This window comes from Cryptomeria japonica, chromosome 5 (genome assembly GCF_030272615.1).
Source record: "Cryptomeria japonica chromosome 5, Sugi_1.0, whole genome shotgun sequence".
In the NCBI taxonomy this organism is placed as follows: Eukaryota; Viridiplantae; Streptophyta; class Pinopsida; order Cupressales; family Cupressaceae; genus Cryptomeria; species Cryptomeria japonica.
The window spans coordinates 214,762,459-214,784,162 of record NC_081409.1 but is presented as its reverse complement, the minus strand read 5'-3'; the positions used below and the strand labels follow the sequence as shown (position 1 = coordinate 214,784,162).

At 33.8% G+C, this 21,704-nt stretch overlaps 1 protein-coding gene across 1 annotated transcript; it reads left to right on the top strand.

Annotated features, from left to right (window-relative positions):
* The first annotated feature begins 20,800 nt into the window (after positions 1 to 20,800).
* On the top strand, positions 20,801 to 21,313 carry LOC131064380 (dirigent protein 1). The gene is made up of 2 exons (XM_057998505.1): positions 20,801 to 21,037; positions 21,125 to 21,313. Exons 1-2 carry the CDS (start codon positions 20,801 to 20,803, stop codon positions 21,311 to 21,313), a joined length of 426 nt encoding a protein of 141 aa, XP_057854488.1.
* The last annotated feature ends 391 nt before the right edge of the window (positions 21,314 to 21,704 follow it).

The following is a 21,704-nucleotide window of genomic DNA, read 5'->3' as shown; positions in this document are numbered from 1 at the left end:
CTCTTCCTGCCATTAGTGCTACATGCCAGTGAGCAGTGGAAAATACTGGCCGGATTGCTTCACTAATTAGTTTGTCTATCTCATCAGGTGAGTTTATAGGATGCACTGCAAGTAGTTTTTCAATTTTTATTTTCTTGTCCAGCTCAACAATAGCTACCCTTCTAGCTTCTAGTCTTCTATACAAATCAGCTGGTATTTCATCAACAATTTCCATAAAAAATTTCTTGTATATATCCAAGTGTAAAATTACACTATTCTCTATGCTTTCTTTGTCATCAGCAGATAGTGTGTTGTACAGTTTGCTAATGTTTTTCAACTTTCCATCTTCAGTTATTTCACTTCAGAGTTTATCCAGTGGAGCAATATCTTGTTTTACCTTCTTCTTCTTAGGAGTCAACTTTTTCGCTGGAGGCCTCACTGCCTGTTGCTTTTGCCTTGTTTTCTTGGGTGTGGGTGAGGGTACTGGTGAGGGTTTTCTTTTCCTTTCTACCCTTTTGAATACCACCGGTATATCACTCTTAGAGGAAGTTGCAACCGGTGAAAGATGAGTTTCCGGTTGCAGTCCTTCCAACTCACATTCTTTGATACCAGTTTGCTTTAATACATCTTCCTTAAGTGCTTTTGCTTGTCTAGTGCCTTTCCTTACTGTTTGTTCAACTTTCTTAACTCTTTTCCTACACTAAATATGACTTTCTATTGTTTCAGCACTACCAACGATTTTCTCAGAGGGTTCCTTGGGTACTTCAAGGAGGGCTTTAGCATAAGTTTCAATAATATTATCATCCGTTTCATATCCCATTTCAGTTACCCAGATAGTCCTAGGGACAACTGCCTCCATCCAGATTTCATCCTTTTTAATTACAAAGCAAATTTCCTTCTGATATTTATCTACAATAGATTGTGATAGTCTTTTTCTAGTCTTCATTCTAGCCTTCAGTGCTTGAAAATGTTTGTTTATGTTTTTCTCTTTGTTTTCTCCCATATTGTTTAATAGATCCAATAGTTGCTTTCCTACCATATCAAAGCCAAAATCTTTTCTACCAATACCGGGTACTTGCTTGGTAATGTACAACATTAAACATACAAGCAAATTTCCAAATCTAAAGGTTCCTTTCTTATCTCCTTTGATCTTTTTCAGATTGTCTATTAGTTCATCTTTGAGCCATTCACACACATCTATTCTAGCATTATTATTAACCATGTCATATGCACTTTTAATACATAGGCTAGATATTGAGTTTAACCTATTTGCATGTGTAGCTTTGTAACCTAAGATCATACTGATAAATGTGACATTGATGTCCTTCACATCATTTACCCTTAGAGACCTTTTGTCAAATGTTGCACCAGTTAGATCCATCACTGTGTCATTTGAGACTCTTTTAGTTCTGTCAGGTCGGCTGTCAGTTGAAGGTAACCTTGTTACTACTTTGACAGCTTCTTTGGTGATCTTATGAATTGAATCTAACCAAAAGAATTCACCATGGACTCTGATTAGGACTATTCTTATCACATCTTTAGAAAAATCAGGAATGCTAAGAATATCCAGAAAACCTAGGGTTTCTACTACCTTGTGTTCCAGTTTGATATTTCCATTTTTATCACAAATCACAATTCTATACATGTTCTTGATTTCATCATCTCCTAATTCCTCTATATGAAAGTGTATGTATATTCTAGGATCTTCAACATATACTACTCCTTTAGGAATTTGAGAGAATGCACCTATGTTATCATCTTTCTTCGCTATTTCGGGAACAAGCTTGAATACAGGTCTAGGGTGCTTGATAACCTCAATAACAATAGGGTTTTCTATAAATTTAGGAGTAGAGGAGGATGCCATGATTATAAATACCTCAATTTTCCTTAGGGATGAGTGCTTGGATGAACTGCTTCACTTCTTTGCTAAGGATGCCTTCTCTCAGGAATTTTTTGCGCTATCGAAGATTTGAATGCTTGGTGAATGAAAAAGGAGCCAAAACAATTGCTTTATAATGTTGTTTTCTCCAACTACCACATTTAATGCTTGCTGGTTAAGTCACAACTTAACTCATCTGCCGGTAAAGAAGTAATTCAACTTCTCACCATCAACTGAGGGTATATTAGCATGTTTTTCAGTTTGTTGCTAAACCCCCAAAGGATTTTCCTTCAGTTAGATGAAGAGTCTCCTATCGGTGGAGTGTTACTTTGTTCTACCGGTGGAGGAGTATTCCCATCAAAATTTTGATCTGACTTTTTGATCCATTGTTTTGAGAATTCTTGCTTTACCTCTTCAACCTTTTCTTTACCTTTCAAGCTAGGACCTTTGTTGTTTTCTGGTGATGCCTTACTTCTACAAAATTTTGCAATATGTCCAGTCTTGTTACAAGCATAACAAGTCACATTGTTTTTCTGAATAGCTTTCCCATATCCTATGACAGTATGTGTTCTGCATTGATTAGATAGGTGTCTAAATCTTCCACAAACATAACATCTTACATTCATTCTGCAATTTTCTAAATTAAGGCCAACTTTGTTGCATTTAGAACATTGACCAATGGGTGTATTAGTGTTCTGATAATTTCTAGATCTACACTGATTTTCTCTATGACCATACTTGTTACAGTTAAAGCATTTCCCATTGAATTTGTAAGCATTAGGTTGTCTTACCAGTTTACTGTGATCATGTTTGTTTGCAGTACCAGAGCTTTCACCAAATTCAAAGCCAAGGCCATTTGTATCACCATTAGGTTTCTAATTCTTCAGCATGTCAACCAGTTCTTTTGAACTTTTCTTGAATTTCTCCTTGTGTTGATTTGTAGCAGTCAGTTCATTTTCCAAGATTCCTTTCTGTCTCATGAGTTCAGTTCTGTCATTTTATGTGCGCATCAAATCCATCTTCAACATATCATTTTCATGACTGAGTCTTGTGTTTTCATTTCTAGCATCATTTGGTCTTCTAGTCAAGTCATCTTCATTCTTCTTTCTATCTTCAATTTCTTTACAAAATCTCATAGTCATATCTTGCATCTCATTCTTCATTGTACAGTTATCTTGTCTCAGTTGGTTCACCAGATCATTAAGAGTTTTCTTTTCATCTTCCTCATTATGCATCTTCTCACAAAGTTCTCTTCTTTTATTCCTTGCTATAGTGAAATTTTCTTGAAGTTATCAAATAATGTCATGTGCAGCCTTCAAATCATCTTCAAGTTTGATATTCTTCACCTTTTTTACATCATAGTCTGAAAGAGTTGTTTCCAATTGCTTTCTCAAAATTTTCATCTCTACCGGTGACAAGATCTTCCTTAAGCTGTTAGGATTTTTAAAATAGAGGACTAGACTCTGATACCAATTGTTAGGACTCCCAAAGATACTGAGAGGGGGGGGTGAATCAGTATTTGACCGGTAGGATAATTTTCTTAACTTATAACATGAAAAGTATATCAAAACTGTGTACCGGTAAACCAAAAATAATGCAGTAAATAAGAACATCAACCACAACATAAGAGACACACCATAACACAATATTTAACAAGGAAACCCAATGTTGGAAAAACCTTGGTGGGATTTTTGACCCATAATATTCACTTACTGGACAATAAGAGAATATTACTGCTTACAATAGGGGTCTGCACATTCAGGAAGGCCAAGTGCCTAGATCTCACTGCTCAATTACAAAAGAAGTCACACTGACTTACAAAATTGGATTCAACTAATCCAATGTCTTGTACTGCTTTAGATTAGCATCTACTATGCCAGATTCAGTACCGGTTTAAGATCTGCTACATACATAAACCCTTATCCAATAATTAGCATGTTAGGTCTGCTACCTTCTTTTCATACTTCACACTATGTCACACTAAATGATCTATAATGATCTCATACATATATGAGTCATATTACAATCCGCCATGTCGGCTTACAAAAGATTTTACAATTAATTACAAAATATATTTATACAAAATTCATGTTGACCAAGGTGCTGGTAATCCTCTTTTTGGTTCCAGTGTAGAGTCTGCCAGTGTCGGTGCCTATGTCTACCTGCCGATATCACATGATTGTAAGGTTTCCTTCAATGACACTACCTTCAATCGCCTACAATTTCTCATTGGAGTGTGCATTTGCCAACAAGCCCATCAATTGTAGGACTTTTTTAATTAGAAGCCATAGAAAATATATGTTCTAAGTATTCAATAGAGAGATCACGATCTAAATACTAATTATGCAGATTGATAGAATTCCACTAAAAGCCCATCAATCCTAGGAATTTTTTATTAGAAGCCATAGAAAATTAATGTTCTAAGTCTTCAATGGAGAGATGATGATATAAATACTAACTATAATCCACATCCAATTTCCTAGGGATGTGATATTTTATATATCTTCTAAAATTGGTTGGACATCTTGCCAATATGAATATTCATTAGAAAGCTTCTCATAATAATTCTAAAACAAAGACTTTATCTGCTTGGACTTCATATGGAGAAGACCAATTTCATCTTGAATAGCTCGAATATACTCCTATAGTAAAGGAAGTTGAAGAAGTATTTAGAACCCATGAACTACCCTCCTTAGCCTAGTATAATATAGCCTTGATTTTAGCTCTGTATCCCCTATAATTGTCCTTTTTTTGAATTTGAGATTCTAATGAAGTTGTAGAAGTATGTAAATTGATATCATTTGACTTGACATTCAACAATTTTTTGTCATATTCAAATTTTTGTTTACGAGTTTTTTTTATATTTGATAAAACATTTAAACAACTAATGCCATAATATCATGAGGTTTGACTTATTAGTGTCCTCCAAACTAATTTTATGATAATATTTGATGATGTGATTTGATTGCAAATCTCATGATTTTATGGCATCCTTATGACTACCTTCCTTTTCAAGTTTATGACAATATCCTATTAGGGTCATTGTTATTCTCTTGGGGGTTGTTATCACAACATTGTAGATAACTTCCCTAAGATCTATCATCAAGATTTTGAAGCTTTATCTAAGAGATCCTTTGAATTTTCTATGTAACACACAAAATATACTATTGACTGCATTTGTTAATTGATTAAAAATGAAAATAAAATTAAAAAATAGTTGTATTTTAATTTTTTTCTAATTTTTAACTAATTAATAAATGTATTCAACATAGATATTGCCAACCTCCATCAATATAAATGTCATTTTGAATCTCTCAATACGTACATTTCATAAATAGGTGTCTTTTCATGGCAGTTTCTTTGGGAAGAGGATAATCCATGGTAGTCGAGATGTGACAGTCTTGATGAAATTTGACAACACTCATATGGATCTTACCATCGAATACTGTCCATCGACTGTCTCCTTAGGTTTAGACTATAGATTTTAGTAGGCTCCATCCATACATGATGCATGCCAAATTAAACAAAAAATCTCTAAAATCCCTTAAAGTCGTTAGAAAAAATATTCAATATTCCCCTCAAAGGTATTAGAAAAGTTTTCAATATTCTTTTGTGATAGTCAAGTAATGACTTTCATATTTTAGAAATGATCCCCTACTGATATAATTGTCATATGAGTACTTAAACTCATTGTTGTATCTTTTTTAATGGCTTTTCATATCTTCTATTATTATAACAATCCTAATGTCATCTAAGGGAACATTTCAACTTGTGACATTCTTAGCATGCATAGGAAGTATGCATTCATTTCTCTTTGTAAAAATAGACCTAATATTTTTCATATTTGAACCTAATCCTTTTCCCCCATACTACTAATACCCAAGATCCTTTTATGATAGTAGGAGTACTGAATAACATACGTTATGATTGTCTCCTAGGGAAGTTTCAACCCTTCATGATAGTGTCAACTGTTACATTTAAAACATTCCCAATGCATTTGGGTCATTTTTTTGATGATATATGGTTGTTCACAAGGTAACATGAGTACACATGACACTAATAAGATGAAATGTGAAAAAACATGAACAAACATTCACCATCCTTTTAATAGTTTTCTCTCATAGTTTAATGGTTAGGTGACGAAACCCTTTCTTTTTTATGGTAGAAGCAATCACTCTTATGACAAATAAGGTATGTCTTATGAGTATTCATGGCTACCATAAATGACTTAAGTACCCTTGAGAAGTCTGAAAATTTTATGACAATCCCCTATGTTGATTAACAATAGCCTTGTGATTGATGATTTTTACTTTTCTTTCATTGTCATGCCATAATATTGGCTTGTATTGATTATGATCTTCAAGTTTCCATTTGTAGCAAACCTTGTGGGCATCTAGATGTGATAAACATGATTGTACGATCCTTGATTTGACTTGCCAACCCCTTAGAACAACATTTCATCTGAAGTTTTTCCATCTAACAATGATCTTTCAATACCTCATGATTATCAATATGATGCATGGTCTTACTTGCAAGTAACTAGACTTATTTTAAAATTTGCAGCTTAACCTACATAATGATCTAGCTAGAAGAAAAAGAAGAAAAACTTGCTGAAAGAAAACAAAGAAAAATAAAGCTACAAAAAAATGAAATTCTATCTCATTTATATTTACAAAATGCATGAGTTAATACAAAGGATGAACTACCGTAAGTACTGCAATTACGGTGAAGAGGCGAAGATAGAGTTATTGTGTTGTTCTTGTCCTCTTTAGTTAGCTTATGCATAATAGAGAAAATTGTGCCCTAACTACGATGCAAAAAAAGGTTTCCTTGTAAATCATTGAGAGAAGCAACATTTATGCTAACACTCCCCTTAAGTCTAACTAAGAAGACCTAAGCCTAATGAATGTAAAGAAGAAAGAAATGAGAAAAGAGGAAAAATTGAAAACCCAGTGGGAACCCCCCCCCCCTCAAAATTCACACTAATTGTGAATGGTAGCTACTATGTTGCAATGTCCTTCACCCCTAGAAGGTCTCACATAAAGTAAAAAGGATGAGATGATATATCCCTCAACAATGTGTAGTCAATGGTAGATGCTCAAAATTGGATGTAGAAGATGGTCCACAATCTACGAACAACATTCTTTCCCTTAGGAAGAAACAAAACCAAATACAAATGTACGAATGCTTCCCATTCTAGATAGGAATTGGTTGGAAGTGGAATCCGAATGTATGATTATGTCTTTGAAAACTGCTCAGTAGTCTCCATGTTGATGCTAAAAGTTGTCATAATCAAATCAAGCGTTGTTGAAGATGACAATCTAGATTCTCCTTGAAACTTATGTTGTAGACAATCAAAACACTCAAGTATCACCTCTAAAGGCAAAAGGATCTCCTCAAGTTGTACCAAAGTATCCACACTTGTATCAAACTATGAGGAATGATAATGTAGAGAATGAAGAAGAAGATCAAAATATTCTCTTACAACAATTGGAGAAGAATCGCCCTCATTAAAGAGAAGATGTATGCAATAAATTATAATGTCATCTAGATTTAGATTTAAAATGAGGGACTCTACAAATAGAGAAGAGATGTCTGGTAGAAATTGCCCCCAATAAATTGAATTCAAAAGACATAAATAATCTTTCTACAAAGAATCAATGGAACCTTTCAATGAAGCAACTCTAAACTCTAAAGAAGCAATAGGTGTAGACAGGCTAAATTGATCATCCTAGAAGGATGTGTCCACACAAGATGGGGAAATAGAAATATCAGTATCGCCCATAGGAGCTTGGTCATCCAAGGAAACATTACTTTCAGGTGAAGATCCAATGTCTCCATACAATTGTTGGATAATTGTCAAAGTAAAGAAAGGGAATTTTGCACTCTATGTGATGTAGAGTATCCTTATAAATAGTAATACATATTATCCTATAGACCATGTCATTAATGGTAAAACATACATTCTTTTGTTCATAGTCATTTGGCTCATGAATGAGTTCAAGGAGATAGGGTAGCTTAGATCTTGGTTAAGGAAACAATTCTTTATCCCTATTTTCTAGGGCATATAATTCTTTGATGTTAGCTTGGAAATAGAAGGATGGAAATAATAATCAAGAGACATGATTAACACCTCCCTCCCCCCTTTATCTTAGTTTGTGATTACGCAAAAATATTAAGAGAAACCCTCAAGATGGAAATTTCATTTTTCTAATAACTCTAATCTTCAATACCTGCAAAAAGATGGTTTGTACTCCTTCCTAGCTCCTTTGTGATTTGATACCATGTAAAATTTACATATGAACTTGCACAATGATTTAGCTAGAAGAAAATATAAGCAAAACTTGTAGAAAGAAAAATAGGAAAAACCATAGCTTAAAAAAATAAAATTTTGTCTCATTTACATTTACTAAATGCATGAATTAATAAAGGATGGACTATCAGAAGGAATGAAGTGACGATAAAGAGGCCGAGAGAGATTATCATGCACTTCTTGTTCTCTTTAGTTAGCTTATGCACAACAGAGCAGATTGTGCCCTGGAAAACTTGCAACAAAAGGTTTCCCCGTAAATCCTGGAGAGCACAAACAATTACGCTAATACTTATGACTGCTGTTTTGACGTGATTTGGTTTACATTAAGTGAAATGAAGCCCTATAACAAACTTGAGGATTAATACCATGGCAATATGGAGCCCACAATATGATAAGACATTCAATGAAAGTTTTGGCATCGTAAATTTGATGAAGTGCCTTGTGGGAAATCAAATTTGTAAGAACAAACTTTGAGATCTCTATAATCCTCCTACAAGAACAAAGAATCACATAATATTAGTGTTATCATTATTTGTTTTGTATAAAGCCCAAATACAAATACATTTTGATTAAGTGTCCCTAAGGTTTTCTTTCCAAAGATAATGTGGCATAGAAAAGTTGGAAATTTTGCAAGCTCATTTTAAATTATTTGAGTTTCCATCTGTGAAAAGTCTACTAATTCCTAGTCCACATACTAAATCCTCCTTTCATGGTTTGATTTTTTTTTATTGGAATAAGCAAGTGAAAAAAATTCAGAAAACTGAACAGCAGCAACAACAATACTGTTGTAACAAGACAGCAGCAAAACAGTCACTGTAACAAGGGTGCACAGTGACACAAAACACTTCTACTATAGATAGAAATCAGTCATGAAAACAAGTGAAGGCATTCGTATCATACTAAAGTTTGATCTTCCACAAACTGAACTCGGAATTTCAGTGCAGCAGTAGTGAGTCATGAAATTTTATTGTTGTACACTGAATATGTTGAAATCTGCACAATGAGCCATTCTATCTTAACAATCCTCATTCCATAAACTAGTGTTAAGTAATGCCTGTAACTGAAAAAGCTCCGTGTAAATGATGGACTAAATTGAGGGTAATTGGGCATAATTCTAGCTTGAAGTTGTGAAAGAAGCCTTTTTGCTTGCTGGTCAAGATCGTGATTCCTGGTATTCAAAAGAGAAGCTATGCTTAACACTTGGATATGCAAATTAGAGCAAATAGTTAAAATGTCAATCTCAAGGGGAGAAATGGAGTGAGACAATGCATCCTGGCATCGAATCTTCCATATGTTCTTAATTAAGATAAGCCGACATGAGCTGGAAATCAAATTATGGGCAACAGAGAGTCCGATAAGAGTAGATCTCCAAGATCAAGGAAATTGGAAAAGGGTGGGTATGGTTGCCACAAGAGCAGTCCATAAAGTCTTAACACGTGGACAAAACCAAAAGCAATGTTTAAGTGTTTCCACCTTGCCACAAAAGGGACACAAAGAGGCAGACATAGGAATTTAAGGCAGGTTCCCACCAGGAGTTTAGCATGCAGAAGCTTCCAGGCGGTGAGTTGGGATTGCGAGTCGGCTTTGGACTTCCAAATTAACAGGCTGAGTTTATTCCACTTGGATCTGCTGAGGTTACACTTACAGGAACAAATTGTTTATAGAGAACCTTGAGAGGAAAAAATCTAATGCTCTGACCATTAGTTTTGATTTTTGACTTGGTCATGCTTTGAACAAGGAGTATATTTCATGAAGTTTAAAGAGAAAAAGAAAAGAGAAAATGATTAATATCCTTAGGGTTAGGACAATTCTGGTTTTGCAAACATAATGAAGACACGCTGAAGCCAAAAACTAGGGCTTGCTGTTAAAAAAATGGAGCATGAAGCAAATGTGCTTTCTTCTATGCCCCCATTTCTGAAATGAAGATAATCAAGGGGCATGTTGCAAAAGATGTAGAAAAGATATGATGCGTTGAAGGAGTCTTCAAGCGTGTTTTATTTCAGATACACCATCAAGAACTTGGGAGGTAAATAACTACTCATCTCTTATCCATACATCATGTTTTCAGATCTCAGCATTGTTGTGTGTGTATTTAATGAACAACCATTGCATTGCAATGATCATTTGTATACCATATTGATTTGGTATATGAGGATGAGAGTTTTATGTAAATGCGGCTTATAGTTTGCTTCAATATCATTGGAAAATTTTATAAGCCAAGAAAGCCATTACACTCCTATGTCAAGCTCTAGTTATGATTATTTTCATCTTAGTAAGGTCAAAGGGCAATCAACTATGGCTGTTAGAGCATGACAAAGGGTTAATATGAATGACAGTTTCAGAAATAAAAGACAAAGGACAAAGAATCAGGGTATATTCATAAGTGCTCTATAAAGGGACAAGGCAGTCCTTATGAGAGTGAGGACAACTTGGATGGATGAAAAAGATAGTTACATGGAAGAAGGTACTAGATAAAGTCTCATTCAACAGTCAACAAGAAACAAGGATAAAGATCAAACATGCCAGTCTTGCGTAATATAAGGTGGGAAAGGCAAGTAATTAAGAGATACAATCATAAGAAGTGATAGACATGGAATGTTCTGAGGATAAGTCTATCACGACACATGGAGCAGAGTTACTGTATAAAAATTGTAAGAGATATGAAGGATAGTCCTAGAGTGCAATATTGGCAGCCCCTATAATCCATAGAAGGCCATTGTGTATAGTAGCAAACCTGAAGCTTCATAGCACAAAGCTCTTTTGTTAGCTTTTCCATGGGCTGTTATCATAGTGTCATGTTCACAGGGTTTAACATAATGCCTCGTCTTGAATGGTGTGTTAGTTGTCCATTATCCTTGATGTTGTAATAATTGTGTATCATGTCTTGTACAATCCATAAAGTTTAGCATTGTATTTATATCATGATTTGGTGATCCGATGTAATAGAATCCTTGAGAAGGTATAGCGATCTAGAGACATCCTTAGGTGTAGACCCTGCTCAAATTAGTGAACTAGAAATCCAAATGAAGACATGAAGATCATAAGGAGCAAGTTGTGGTGTTATTACATTAGTTTAGATTTAATTAATAAAACTACTGACGATTGTGTTTTCAGTTGTGCAGTTACACAACCATTTGTTGTTTTGTATTGCCTATTTAAAGGCACACATTTAGAATGAATATGAGTATCTGATAATATATTTTATCCTACAAAATCAAATAAATAATATTTCCATTTGTGCCATTCTCTGCAATCATGGTTTATTTTTTTCTGTTCTATGTTGGCTCTACCATTTCAACAGAAGTTGTGGCAACATACAAGGGTGACAAAGGGCAACAAACCTACAGTTTGATAAGAATGTAGTGAGTAAATCTAGTGACGGAGTTTCAAGTAAAGAGGCCTATAGCTGCAAGTACACGAGAGTTAAGAAGGTTTGAAGGAGCAGTCAAACAGGAGTGCAACTGAAGTTACCAAAAAATAGTATGGCATACAATAAAGTGACTTCATGAGGACAAGCATGGAAAAAGAATGCATATATATACAGTCTCAGGAAGATGAAGCAATGGGTCCTAAGTACACATGAAGTCAAAAGTGACAGTCAGGGAGTTTTATAGTTATCAAAGGAAGGACATCAAACTAAAGATTTGTAGCAAATATGAACATAACATTGGTACCAGGGATAAATCAATGATAGTATACATACCATGATAAGGAATGGTGCTTCGATGAGAAATGCCTATACAAGAATAACCAGAGAAATAATAAGGCAAGTATTGAAGTGATAGTTTGCACAAAGGAAGCCATAATGAATGTGATACATATTCCAATAACTTGGGATAGTGCTGCACTTTGAGAGGTATGTTCATTTAAACCCATGGTTGCCAATATTTTCATAATCACAGTCATAATGAGAGACTCCAAGAGATGGAAACAAGAGTGTGAATTTGATAGATGAATGGTTGAAGGAACACATAACAGTGATATGAGCCAAGGACAAGATAAAGTCATAAAGTGTAGAAACATCAACTAGAAAGATAGTGATATTAAAAACATGTAGATGCTTTATCAATAAGGTCCAAGATTACCACTGTTTGCTGCACTACAAATGATACATGGGATTACTGTTTACTTACTCCGTGACAGTGAAAGCTAGAGTCTTCTAAGACATGTCAAAGTGAAGCAGGGTACCCTTTGGAAAGGAATTATCAAACCCATTAGTGGGTAGTTTATGTCATTGTTCCAGGCATATTTAGTTAGAGGTAATTTGATTGGTTGAGGTATATCAATTAATACTTGATGTGTAACATAGTGGGCTATGATATGAGAAAAAAACAGCATGGAGGACAACGCTTCGAGATGAAAATGTTGAAGTCAAGAAGACAACAGTATGCAAACACTATAAAAACAGGGTTTTAGTTAAGAAAAGAAGGTGGATACATGGCTATGACACTATGAAAAGGCATTCATATGTCTCTTGGGACACCCCAAGATCGTACAAATTTAGAAGACAATCCTTTAAACCACTAATCTTAGTTCATAATGAAGTATATGACAGAGGATATGAGAATAGTGTCAGTCTTTCTAAATCCAAGAAAGAAAGCAAGAGAAGGTTAGACTCTCATGCTTAGCAGGAATCACAAAGGGCAGTTTGTTGCTCAAAAGGCATATGATAGTTTTGTTGAAGCAAGGTTTAATAATTTTCTCAAAACTCAGTGGTAATAGTCATGAAAGAACAAGTATGGTAGTGTTTGAAGCATGAGATAATAGTAGAAGGTTGTGTAGTGCTATGATAGTAGAATCATGAGAAAGGAACATCAATTTTTGAGCCCCTTATGTGTCATTTTTCCAGGTGGGAGTGTGTCCAGTGGATGGGTAAACATGTTATGGTTCAGTTTCAAGAAGTTGGGAGGGTCTTTATGACCCAAAAATAGTTGCATCCGACCCTCAGGTGCTTGAGGACAAAAAATAATAGTTATTGCAGCATAAGGAGGGTATCTAGGAGGAAATTGGTCAGCTATCCCGGTGGTGGAGCAGATATAGGAGCAGTTAAAGACCTTTTCAAGACTGATTCAAGATATCTAGGGGCGGTTTAAGACACCTCGTCCATAGATGAGTCAAAGAGGGAGTATTCTATTCACTTTCCCACCTTTTTAGAGCAAGTTTGGAGGCTGAAAACTTACATGATCAAGAAAGTGATAATCAAGTCATAAAATTCTTCTTCTCCTCTCTTCTACGAGTTTAATGCTCAATAATGATGCAAACAGCTACTGCTCAGCTATAAAGCTCACAACTTTGTTGTTTAATTTGAGTCAGTTCTTGCTTTCTTTTGCAAAAGCATTGTAGATTCCAGCTCTTTCTAAGCAAAAAGATCAAACTTGTAACTCACTCTTAGCCATTTAGTGGCTGTTATAGCATTGCAAGTTCAAATTTTCAAGAAAAAGAGTATTATAAGTATTATTGTCAAATGTATGCTACTGTAACAATAAAAGTTAGTATTTTGCCTTCCACATGAGTGTTATTTTGTGTGCATATGAAGATGGATATTTACTTTTGTGATTCTTGTCAAATCCTAAGTGAAATGTTTCATTTCTAGCATCTTGAAATAGAGAATGCACATTTCATATAGCTTGTAGTTTGTGTTAATGTCAAATAGTTTCTATTTATGAAGAGCACTTCATTTTTCTTCCTTTTAAAGATGAAAAACACAAAACCTTACTACAAAATACTAATATGCGAGTATGCAAAAGCATGAGTTGTGCATGAATAGCTAAATTGTCAAAGGATTGTATGTCAAAAAAGCAGTAGTATAAGTTCAAAACATTAGGTTCATCACCGTATTAGCTATAAGTTTTTTTTTAAAACATTTTCTTCCCCTTTTCTTTGGCAATCAGTAGTTTAGAGTATGTTTTTAGGTGAGGCATCATAAGGAACCAACCTACTCTAGAGGTTCTCCTTCACTATAGGTTACCCCAACCTGAAGGAGATCTCATGTATCAACAAATCGCTAAGTTAATAGCTTAGCCTAGGCACAAAATTTGTTAATAATAATTAGCCTTGAAAACATCAATACATGCAGAAGCACACCTAATTTCATTTCAAAACCCATTGAAATCATGATGCCAAAATCTTCTCCATCATGTGAACTAGTCTTGGAGACTAAAATCATGGATTTAAAAATTCAATAAAATCATGATGCCAAATCTTCTCCATCATGTGAATGATTCATGGATTTAGATATTCAAAACTCTCATGTTAGAGAGGAAAACCAAGAAATTTCATCTCAATTCTTCATATTTTCATCTCTAAACCCGTGATATGCTTCTAAGATTTGTAATGAAAAAATAAAATAAATTATGAGTTCACCATGAGTGATAAAAATAAAAAATAAAATGGATAAGTTGTGAAAATTAGGAATCCTTGCCCATCCTAAGCAAAATAAGGCAAATGAAATGATAAAATTCATACACTCCTACATGTAAAGGATAGGGATCCACATTTAGAAACCTATTTTGTCATTGCACAATTGTCTATGGGGTTAAAAAGTCAATGCAACAACATTGTCTTTGATATTAATTTCATTTTCAAGATAAATAAAACATGTGCTACTAGTAGGGAGTACTTGTCTTCATAATCTTGTACTATTAAAATTTGTTTTCTAATAAACAATCTAATATATAATCTTTAATAATTTATTGATCTTTTTATGTTAGAATGAATAATTATTGGTAATTTATAGACATAAAAAAATAAAGCATATGAGATGTTAGTTGCATATTGTTGTTTCTTTTTTTTTTCTTTTATGTAAATCATAAATATCAGATTGGGTCAAACATATTTCAAATTGTCAATGAAATATCAATTCAAAAACCATAAGAAATTTACAGGTTGTCTTTATGACATATTTGATGTCATTTGTAGAGAAGTTTGCATCACTTTAACAAATAGTGCATAATATTGAAGTTATGCTTGGTGTACAAATTTCTTAATTTTCAATGGATGTACTAGATACATTTCAAAATATAGAAAAAAGCCTTTGAAATGTTGATTATAGGTTACTTAGCACATAAGAAATAGTTTGATTATAGAGAAAAGATTTTAAAATGTTTGATTATATGTTATATATAGTAGTTGTATGAAAGCCTAAAGGTATAGGATATATAGGATAGAGAAATGAACTAATGTTGAGAGATCATTGAGTTGCCAGAAGTTAAAATTTGAAATATCCTCAAAAGCATATGGTATAGTTTCTAATGAACCGTTAAAAGCAAATGCTCCTTATATAGAAGTATGTAAGAAAAAAGACACAGAACCATAGATTGAAAGGCCCTGATTTAATTGAATTATGGATGATGGGTCAAGAATGATGTTCTATTAGTAGTTGTATCCCCTCCTTGCTTCCATTCTTGTCTAGCTTTTTGGATATTTGTACGCCAGTGGAGGATCAAGTTTAATGTTTGAAGAACCCATATAAAGGTCAAAGTTTTTGACTTGGCAAGTTAGTTCTAGAAAATATTCAGTTAATATGGAAGCATAGGATGGTAGCACAAGTGTAGGACTACAACACAGGTGTGTTAGTGTGTTAGAGACATGTTTGTGCATTGTTGTCATGTTTTGCATTGAAGCCCAAACTCTTTGGACACCCAATATTTCTTGGAATTTTTGGGAAATTTTCCCAGATGAGAATTACTTCTAGGATTTTTTATTATGTGTCTATATTCTTAGTCAAGTCACATCTTTTGAATATTTTGAGAGAATTTGATATTTTCATACCCAACTTTTGGCATGTGTACCCCTTAATTTGCTAGGTGCTCACAATTATATACTAATTTTACATTATAATTATCACACATATTGAACATCACAACTTTTGCCAACATTCTCCTACTTATTTTATACATTACATAGATGTCAAAAGTAAAATTCAAACATCAAGAGAATAATCCCTATAACCAACATGCACTATCAAAACATCTAGACACTCAATGTGCTCCATCAAGATAATTGCAAATAATGAAGATGACCACTAGTAGAGAACAATTTCTTTTTCAAAGTTTGGAATAGTCAATGGTAAGGGTGTTTTGTTCTTATCATCAATATGTTTTACTTTTACTATTCTTTTAAAGTGGCAACAATGTATTTTGCATTTAATTGTTGCATGTTTTTTACAATCATGATCTAAGTTTTAAGCAACAACAATGAGGTTAACATTAACAAACGCGCATCACCAAACAATCATGAGAAATGAAGACAAAAACATGTAAGTATGAGATGACAACATTAATGTTGGGGAATGTGGGACCCACATGCCACATCAGTTCGAGTCAAAGGTTTGTGTGTTGGATAAAACTTGTGCTCACAAAATCCATGACCAATTTGATATCTTGAACTCTTGAATTTTTTTTATTAAATGTCACTGTTTGTTGTTGGTTTTCAAACTAACATTAAATATTTTATTTTTCAAACCAAAAGTTGAATTGAGTTACAAATAGTGAAGAGGAACATATTGTATATCCAATGTTTTGGATACATATGTGACCGTGTTTATTGATAAATTGAAATGCATAATATAATGTCATTTTAAATTTTAATGAACTAATAATTATCATCAAATATACATTCAAAATGCAATTTATTCTAAACAACAGATTCTAACCTATAAAATTTCTGATGAGCCATCTAAATAAGTAATATCTTAAAATATGATGTTTAAGAGAGACCTCATAATATAGGAAGACTAGATGGAAGTGTTGTTTGGGGCACAATGAGTCTCGTTTATAGTACGGGGGCTTGATTAGCTAGGAAATATTATATCACGTGCATTCATATTGGGGGGTTTAATATCCCAAAAATGAGGGTACAATATATTACCTATCGGTGAAAATAGGGGGCTTTTTAATTCAAGCTATGAAAAAATACAATATTTGATGAAAATAGGGGGGCTTTAAATTCAAGTTGTGTATTAGGAGGGGGTGACAAAAAATGAGTTTAGGGCAATAGTTTTTGAAAATAAGGGAATTCTTTAGTATGCCATGAATGCATGTGCTATAACCTAGGTTCAGTAAGTGAAGCCCCCGTGGTTTATAGGGAGTTCACATTTAAATATTGTAGATTAAATTTTATCTTATTTAAATTTACCTATCAGTCAATGCCAAATATCTCATCCAATAACTCTTCTATGAAGAGCTTATGATCTAATATACATGTGTCATTTTACTTGTCACATGCATCTTGATAATATTTCTAAGACCCATCCCCAAAAAAAGACCCACAATTTGAATACATGTGAGGTGAACGTCGAGACTTGGAAGATTCACCCTCATCACCTTATTCTAGAGGCCTAGTGTGTTATGGAAGGTTTTGAGTGAGTTGATGGATTTTAGTGTCTTGACCTCAATACTCTCATTCACAATAGAAGCAATCGTGGTATGGTCAATGCTTGGCCTAGCAAGGGGTTTTTGTGCATAGTTTTGGACATGTTCTACTCCCACCTGTACCCTAAAAATTTCACATGTTGAAGTATTTTGGGATCATGGTAAGGAAAAATAATGTCATAAAAAATTAATAGGACCTCATTACTATTACATAAAGGATTGTCAAAAATCATCCACCACCTATCCAAAAAATTATTCCTTATCCTTTGGTGTTGGCACCAATGGATAGGGAACTTCCTACAAGTACCATGTGGAGGTGCATTATTTTGTGGGTTAGTGAACAATGTACACAAGTCAGATTTCAATATATATATATATATATATTATTTGTTCATATGATGATTTGTCTACGTGCAATTATTTTTCTTTTTCCTTGTTTTAATCAAGTGTTAATTTTGCTAATCATAGAATCTATGTGAGAGATGATAGATACAAATGAATTGGCAAGGTTAGACCAATCAAAGGTTGTTCCACTCAAATCTCTCAACTTTTCAAGTATTATTTCAAGTTCTTTCTCATTGGTTTTTGTTTTCCTGTGGTTTTTCATAGTATGTTTTCTTGCATCCTAGGAGGATGTTGATGCATTGTAGAAAGGGTTTGCAATGATTGTTCTTCACCAAGGTTTTTACAAATTGGTGAATGATGGTTTTCATCAATTGGTGGGGGATTTTCAATTCTTAGAAATTAAACAAAATTCACTCAAAATATTTTTGACTTGCTATTTAATAAAAAAATCAAACTAAGAAACTAACAAAACTTATCTCCTCAATCTTAGGGACATTGTGGTAGCATTTGGTGGTGATTTGATGACATCACAATATTAGTGTGCTCTTGGATGATTGTTATTTGATGTTTTTTAGGTGAGAGGCCAAGTTCAAATGAGCTCAACCTCTTTCCTATTTTGATTTTATGTTTCACATAGCATGAGTAGGTTATAACAGACTCATGTGATGTTTTGTATGAAATAAAAAGTGGCTATTTGGTCCCCCATCTTTAGCCATTGACCATGTGGGAAAACCTTTATGAGGAATAAATTCAATCTCCAGAAGTACTCACACATTCGATATATTATCTAATGAACAAATATTATAATATACTTTTGGAGTCTCTATGCATGGGTAATAGAACATCAAGCTCTTTAATATCAGTTTATGTAGAGAAGCAAATGAGAATCATATATATCCACATATCCAATCCATTCTTCTTCTCCTTAAATATAGAATTTACAAGAGGTCCTCAATCAACCATAGTCAATAAGAAAAATGTTACACAAGCCAACTTCAACATCTACTTATTTCCTTGTTTTTATATAAATACTTTTGCACAAAAGTTTCAAGTGGTATTATAGAGACCATATGCCTCAAAACCATGTTCCTCTCATTTACTTTTTGGTACTATATTTTTTTTAGTTTGCAACCCACATTAAATATTAATCTTGATGTTTGATACAACACACAAAGTTTCTTAGAAAATATCTCTCTTGTGTGATACATGCATCCTTAGATTATCTATTTGCATCAAAATTAAATATTCATTTTACATTATAATCATTGAGCAAGGTAAATGAAACACTTTTTGCCAACATTCTGCCACTTGTTTTGTACATTACAAGAAGGGGTCAAAACTAAATTCAAACATCAAGGGAATAATCTCTATAGCCAACATGTACCATCAAGGCATCTAGGTGCTCCATGTGCTCCATCAAGATACTTACAACGATAACTAGGATGACCACTAGTAGCGACCAATTATAATTTTTCATTATAATAATTATGCAAGATGAATAACACACCTTTTCCCAACATTTTTCTACTTTTTCTATACATTATAGAAGGGATTGAAAGTAAATTCAAAGATCAAGGGAAAAATCCCTATAGCCAACATGTACGATCAAGACATTTAAGTGCTCAAAGTTCTGCATCAAGATACTTACAACAATAACGAAGATGACCACTAGTAGGGAACAATTTTCTTTCAAAATTTGGAACAAACAATGATAGGGATGTTTTGTTCTTACCATTCAATATGTTTTACTTTTACCATCATTTTAAGTGGCAACAACGTATTTTGTGTTTTAACTATTATATGGGTTTTTTGCAATCATGTCTAAGTTTTACGAGTGAGTTTAACATTAACCAACAAGAATTATGAAACAATCGTGAGAGATGAGGACAAAAAATGTAATCAACGTGAGATGACAATGTTAATGTTGGGGATGTGGGTCCCACACACCACATTAGATAGTCAAAGGTTTGTTTGTGTTAGTTAACACTTACGACCACAAAATGCATGGCCAATGTATAGTTTGAACTCTTGAAATTTGCAATTTAATGTCACTTTTGTTGGTGGTTTTCAAACTAACATTATTTCTTTTAGTTTTCAAACTAAAAATTAAATTGAATAACAAATAATAAAAGAGAAACATATTGTATAACCAACATTTTGAATACATATTTGACCGTGTTTTGTATTATTTAATTGAAATGTGAAATTACCTATTTCAATTAATTAGCTAATATTGTCAAATATGCATTCAAAATGTAATTTAGCTGCTTAAAATATGTTGTTTAAGACTGACCTCATAATACCAAAGACAAGATGGAAGTGCCATTAGACACGTTGAGTTCGGATGGCTTAAATCACACACACGAAGCTTTGCCTTCTAGACTTAAAAGTGTCAAACACTCAGAATTGACTGACATTCTCTAGACTTAATATATTGTTCTGCCTGAGGAATCTCTTCTGTAGGTAGTTCACGTGCCCGCTAGCTTAGCCATTATTTCGACCCACATGGTGAGGATCAAGAAAATCCAAAGGAAACTGATAAAAGGGGAAGTTTGAGTGTACGATTTTACTGTCTTTCAGCAAGAAAAGATCAAACGGAACAGCAATAGTATAAAATAAACTGGGCTAAATATCTGATACATATAAAACAAAAAAGAGCACATTTTATATGGATTGGTAGCTAATTACAATTCTCAGTCAAAACCAAATGGACGCCCTGTGAACTCCGGGTGGATCATATATAAAATCGTTAGAGAATCTTTATGAAATGCTGTAGAGAGCCGTACAGAAATGTGTATGACTTAGAAAAAAGGGAAATAATTTTGTATTATGCTCGGAGTAGTATAAGTATTCTTAGTTGTATAACTATTAGATCACACTTCTATTCTCAGAAAGCCTCCTCCGTGCTCTGCAATGGCTGAACAAAAGCTACTCCTTGGCCTTGTTTTCCTTGCCCTAATGTCTTGTTCTTGGTGTCTTGGACCAGAGAAGAACATTGTATTCTACATGCACGACATTGTGAGTAAACCCAACTCAACAGCTACAGTAGTTGCAGGAGTAAAAGGAACATCCTCAAATCTGTTGGGCTTTGGAACAGTGCTGGTTATAGATGATCTTCTGACTGAGAAGCCTGATCGCTCTTCCACTGTTGTGGGTAGGGCAAAATGATTGTATTCTAACTCAGATGTGAAGAGAGCTACCATTTTTTTGGGGTTGTCTGTTGTGTTTGAGAACAAGGAATATAATGGGAGCACACTTGAAATCCAGGGCACAGATCCCTTCATGCAGAGTTCTGAAAAAGAGGTGTCTGTGGTGGGAGGGACAGGAAAGTTGAGGTATGCTCGTGGTTATGCTATCATTACTCTGCAAAGCTCCAGTGGATTGGATGGTAATATCAAATTTAATACTACCTTTTGCATTGGCTGAATTTTGTCATCAACATCCATTTAGTATGATGTGCTTCTCTCTTGCTTGAGATATTAAAGCAATGTAATTCAACTTTGCTCCTAGCAAATGAAGTGAATTTGTTTTGTTAAATGGGCAATGCCCATCAATGCGTATTTATTATTTCAGTTTTTTAAAAATAGATCTGGGTCTTTATTTTTAGAATAATCCGGTGTCCAATTTTTGTATTTATTTGGATTAAAATCAAAATTACAATGTATAGGAAGTTATTTAATTGTACTATGATAAAATGTGTGTCTTTTTTTTTTTTTCTGTATGATGTCTTATGTTGGTCTATTGTAATCTTATTAGTTTGTGATGTAATTCTCTTTCAGCTATTTGCTGTAATTGTTAACGTCATGTTTCTTCTATT

What these genes read in the sequence shown, in the direction of transcription:
- LOC131064380 (XM_057998505.1), top strand. Translation starts at nt 20,801, where the DNA reads ATGGCTGAACAAAAGCTACTCCTTGGCCTTGTTTTCCTTGCCCTAATG. An exon ending in CTGATCGCTCTTCCACTGTT is followed by an intron (nt 21,038 to 21,124) that starts GTGGGTAGGGCA and finishes TTTGAGAACAAG; the next exon opens with GAATATAATGGGAGCACACT.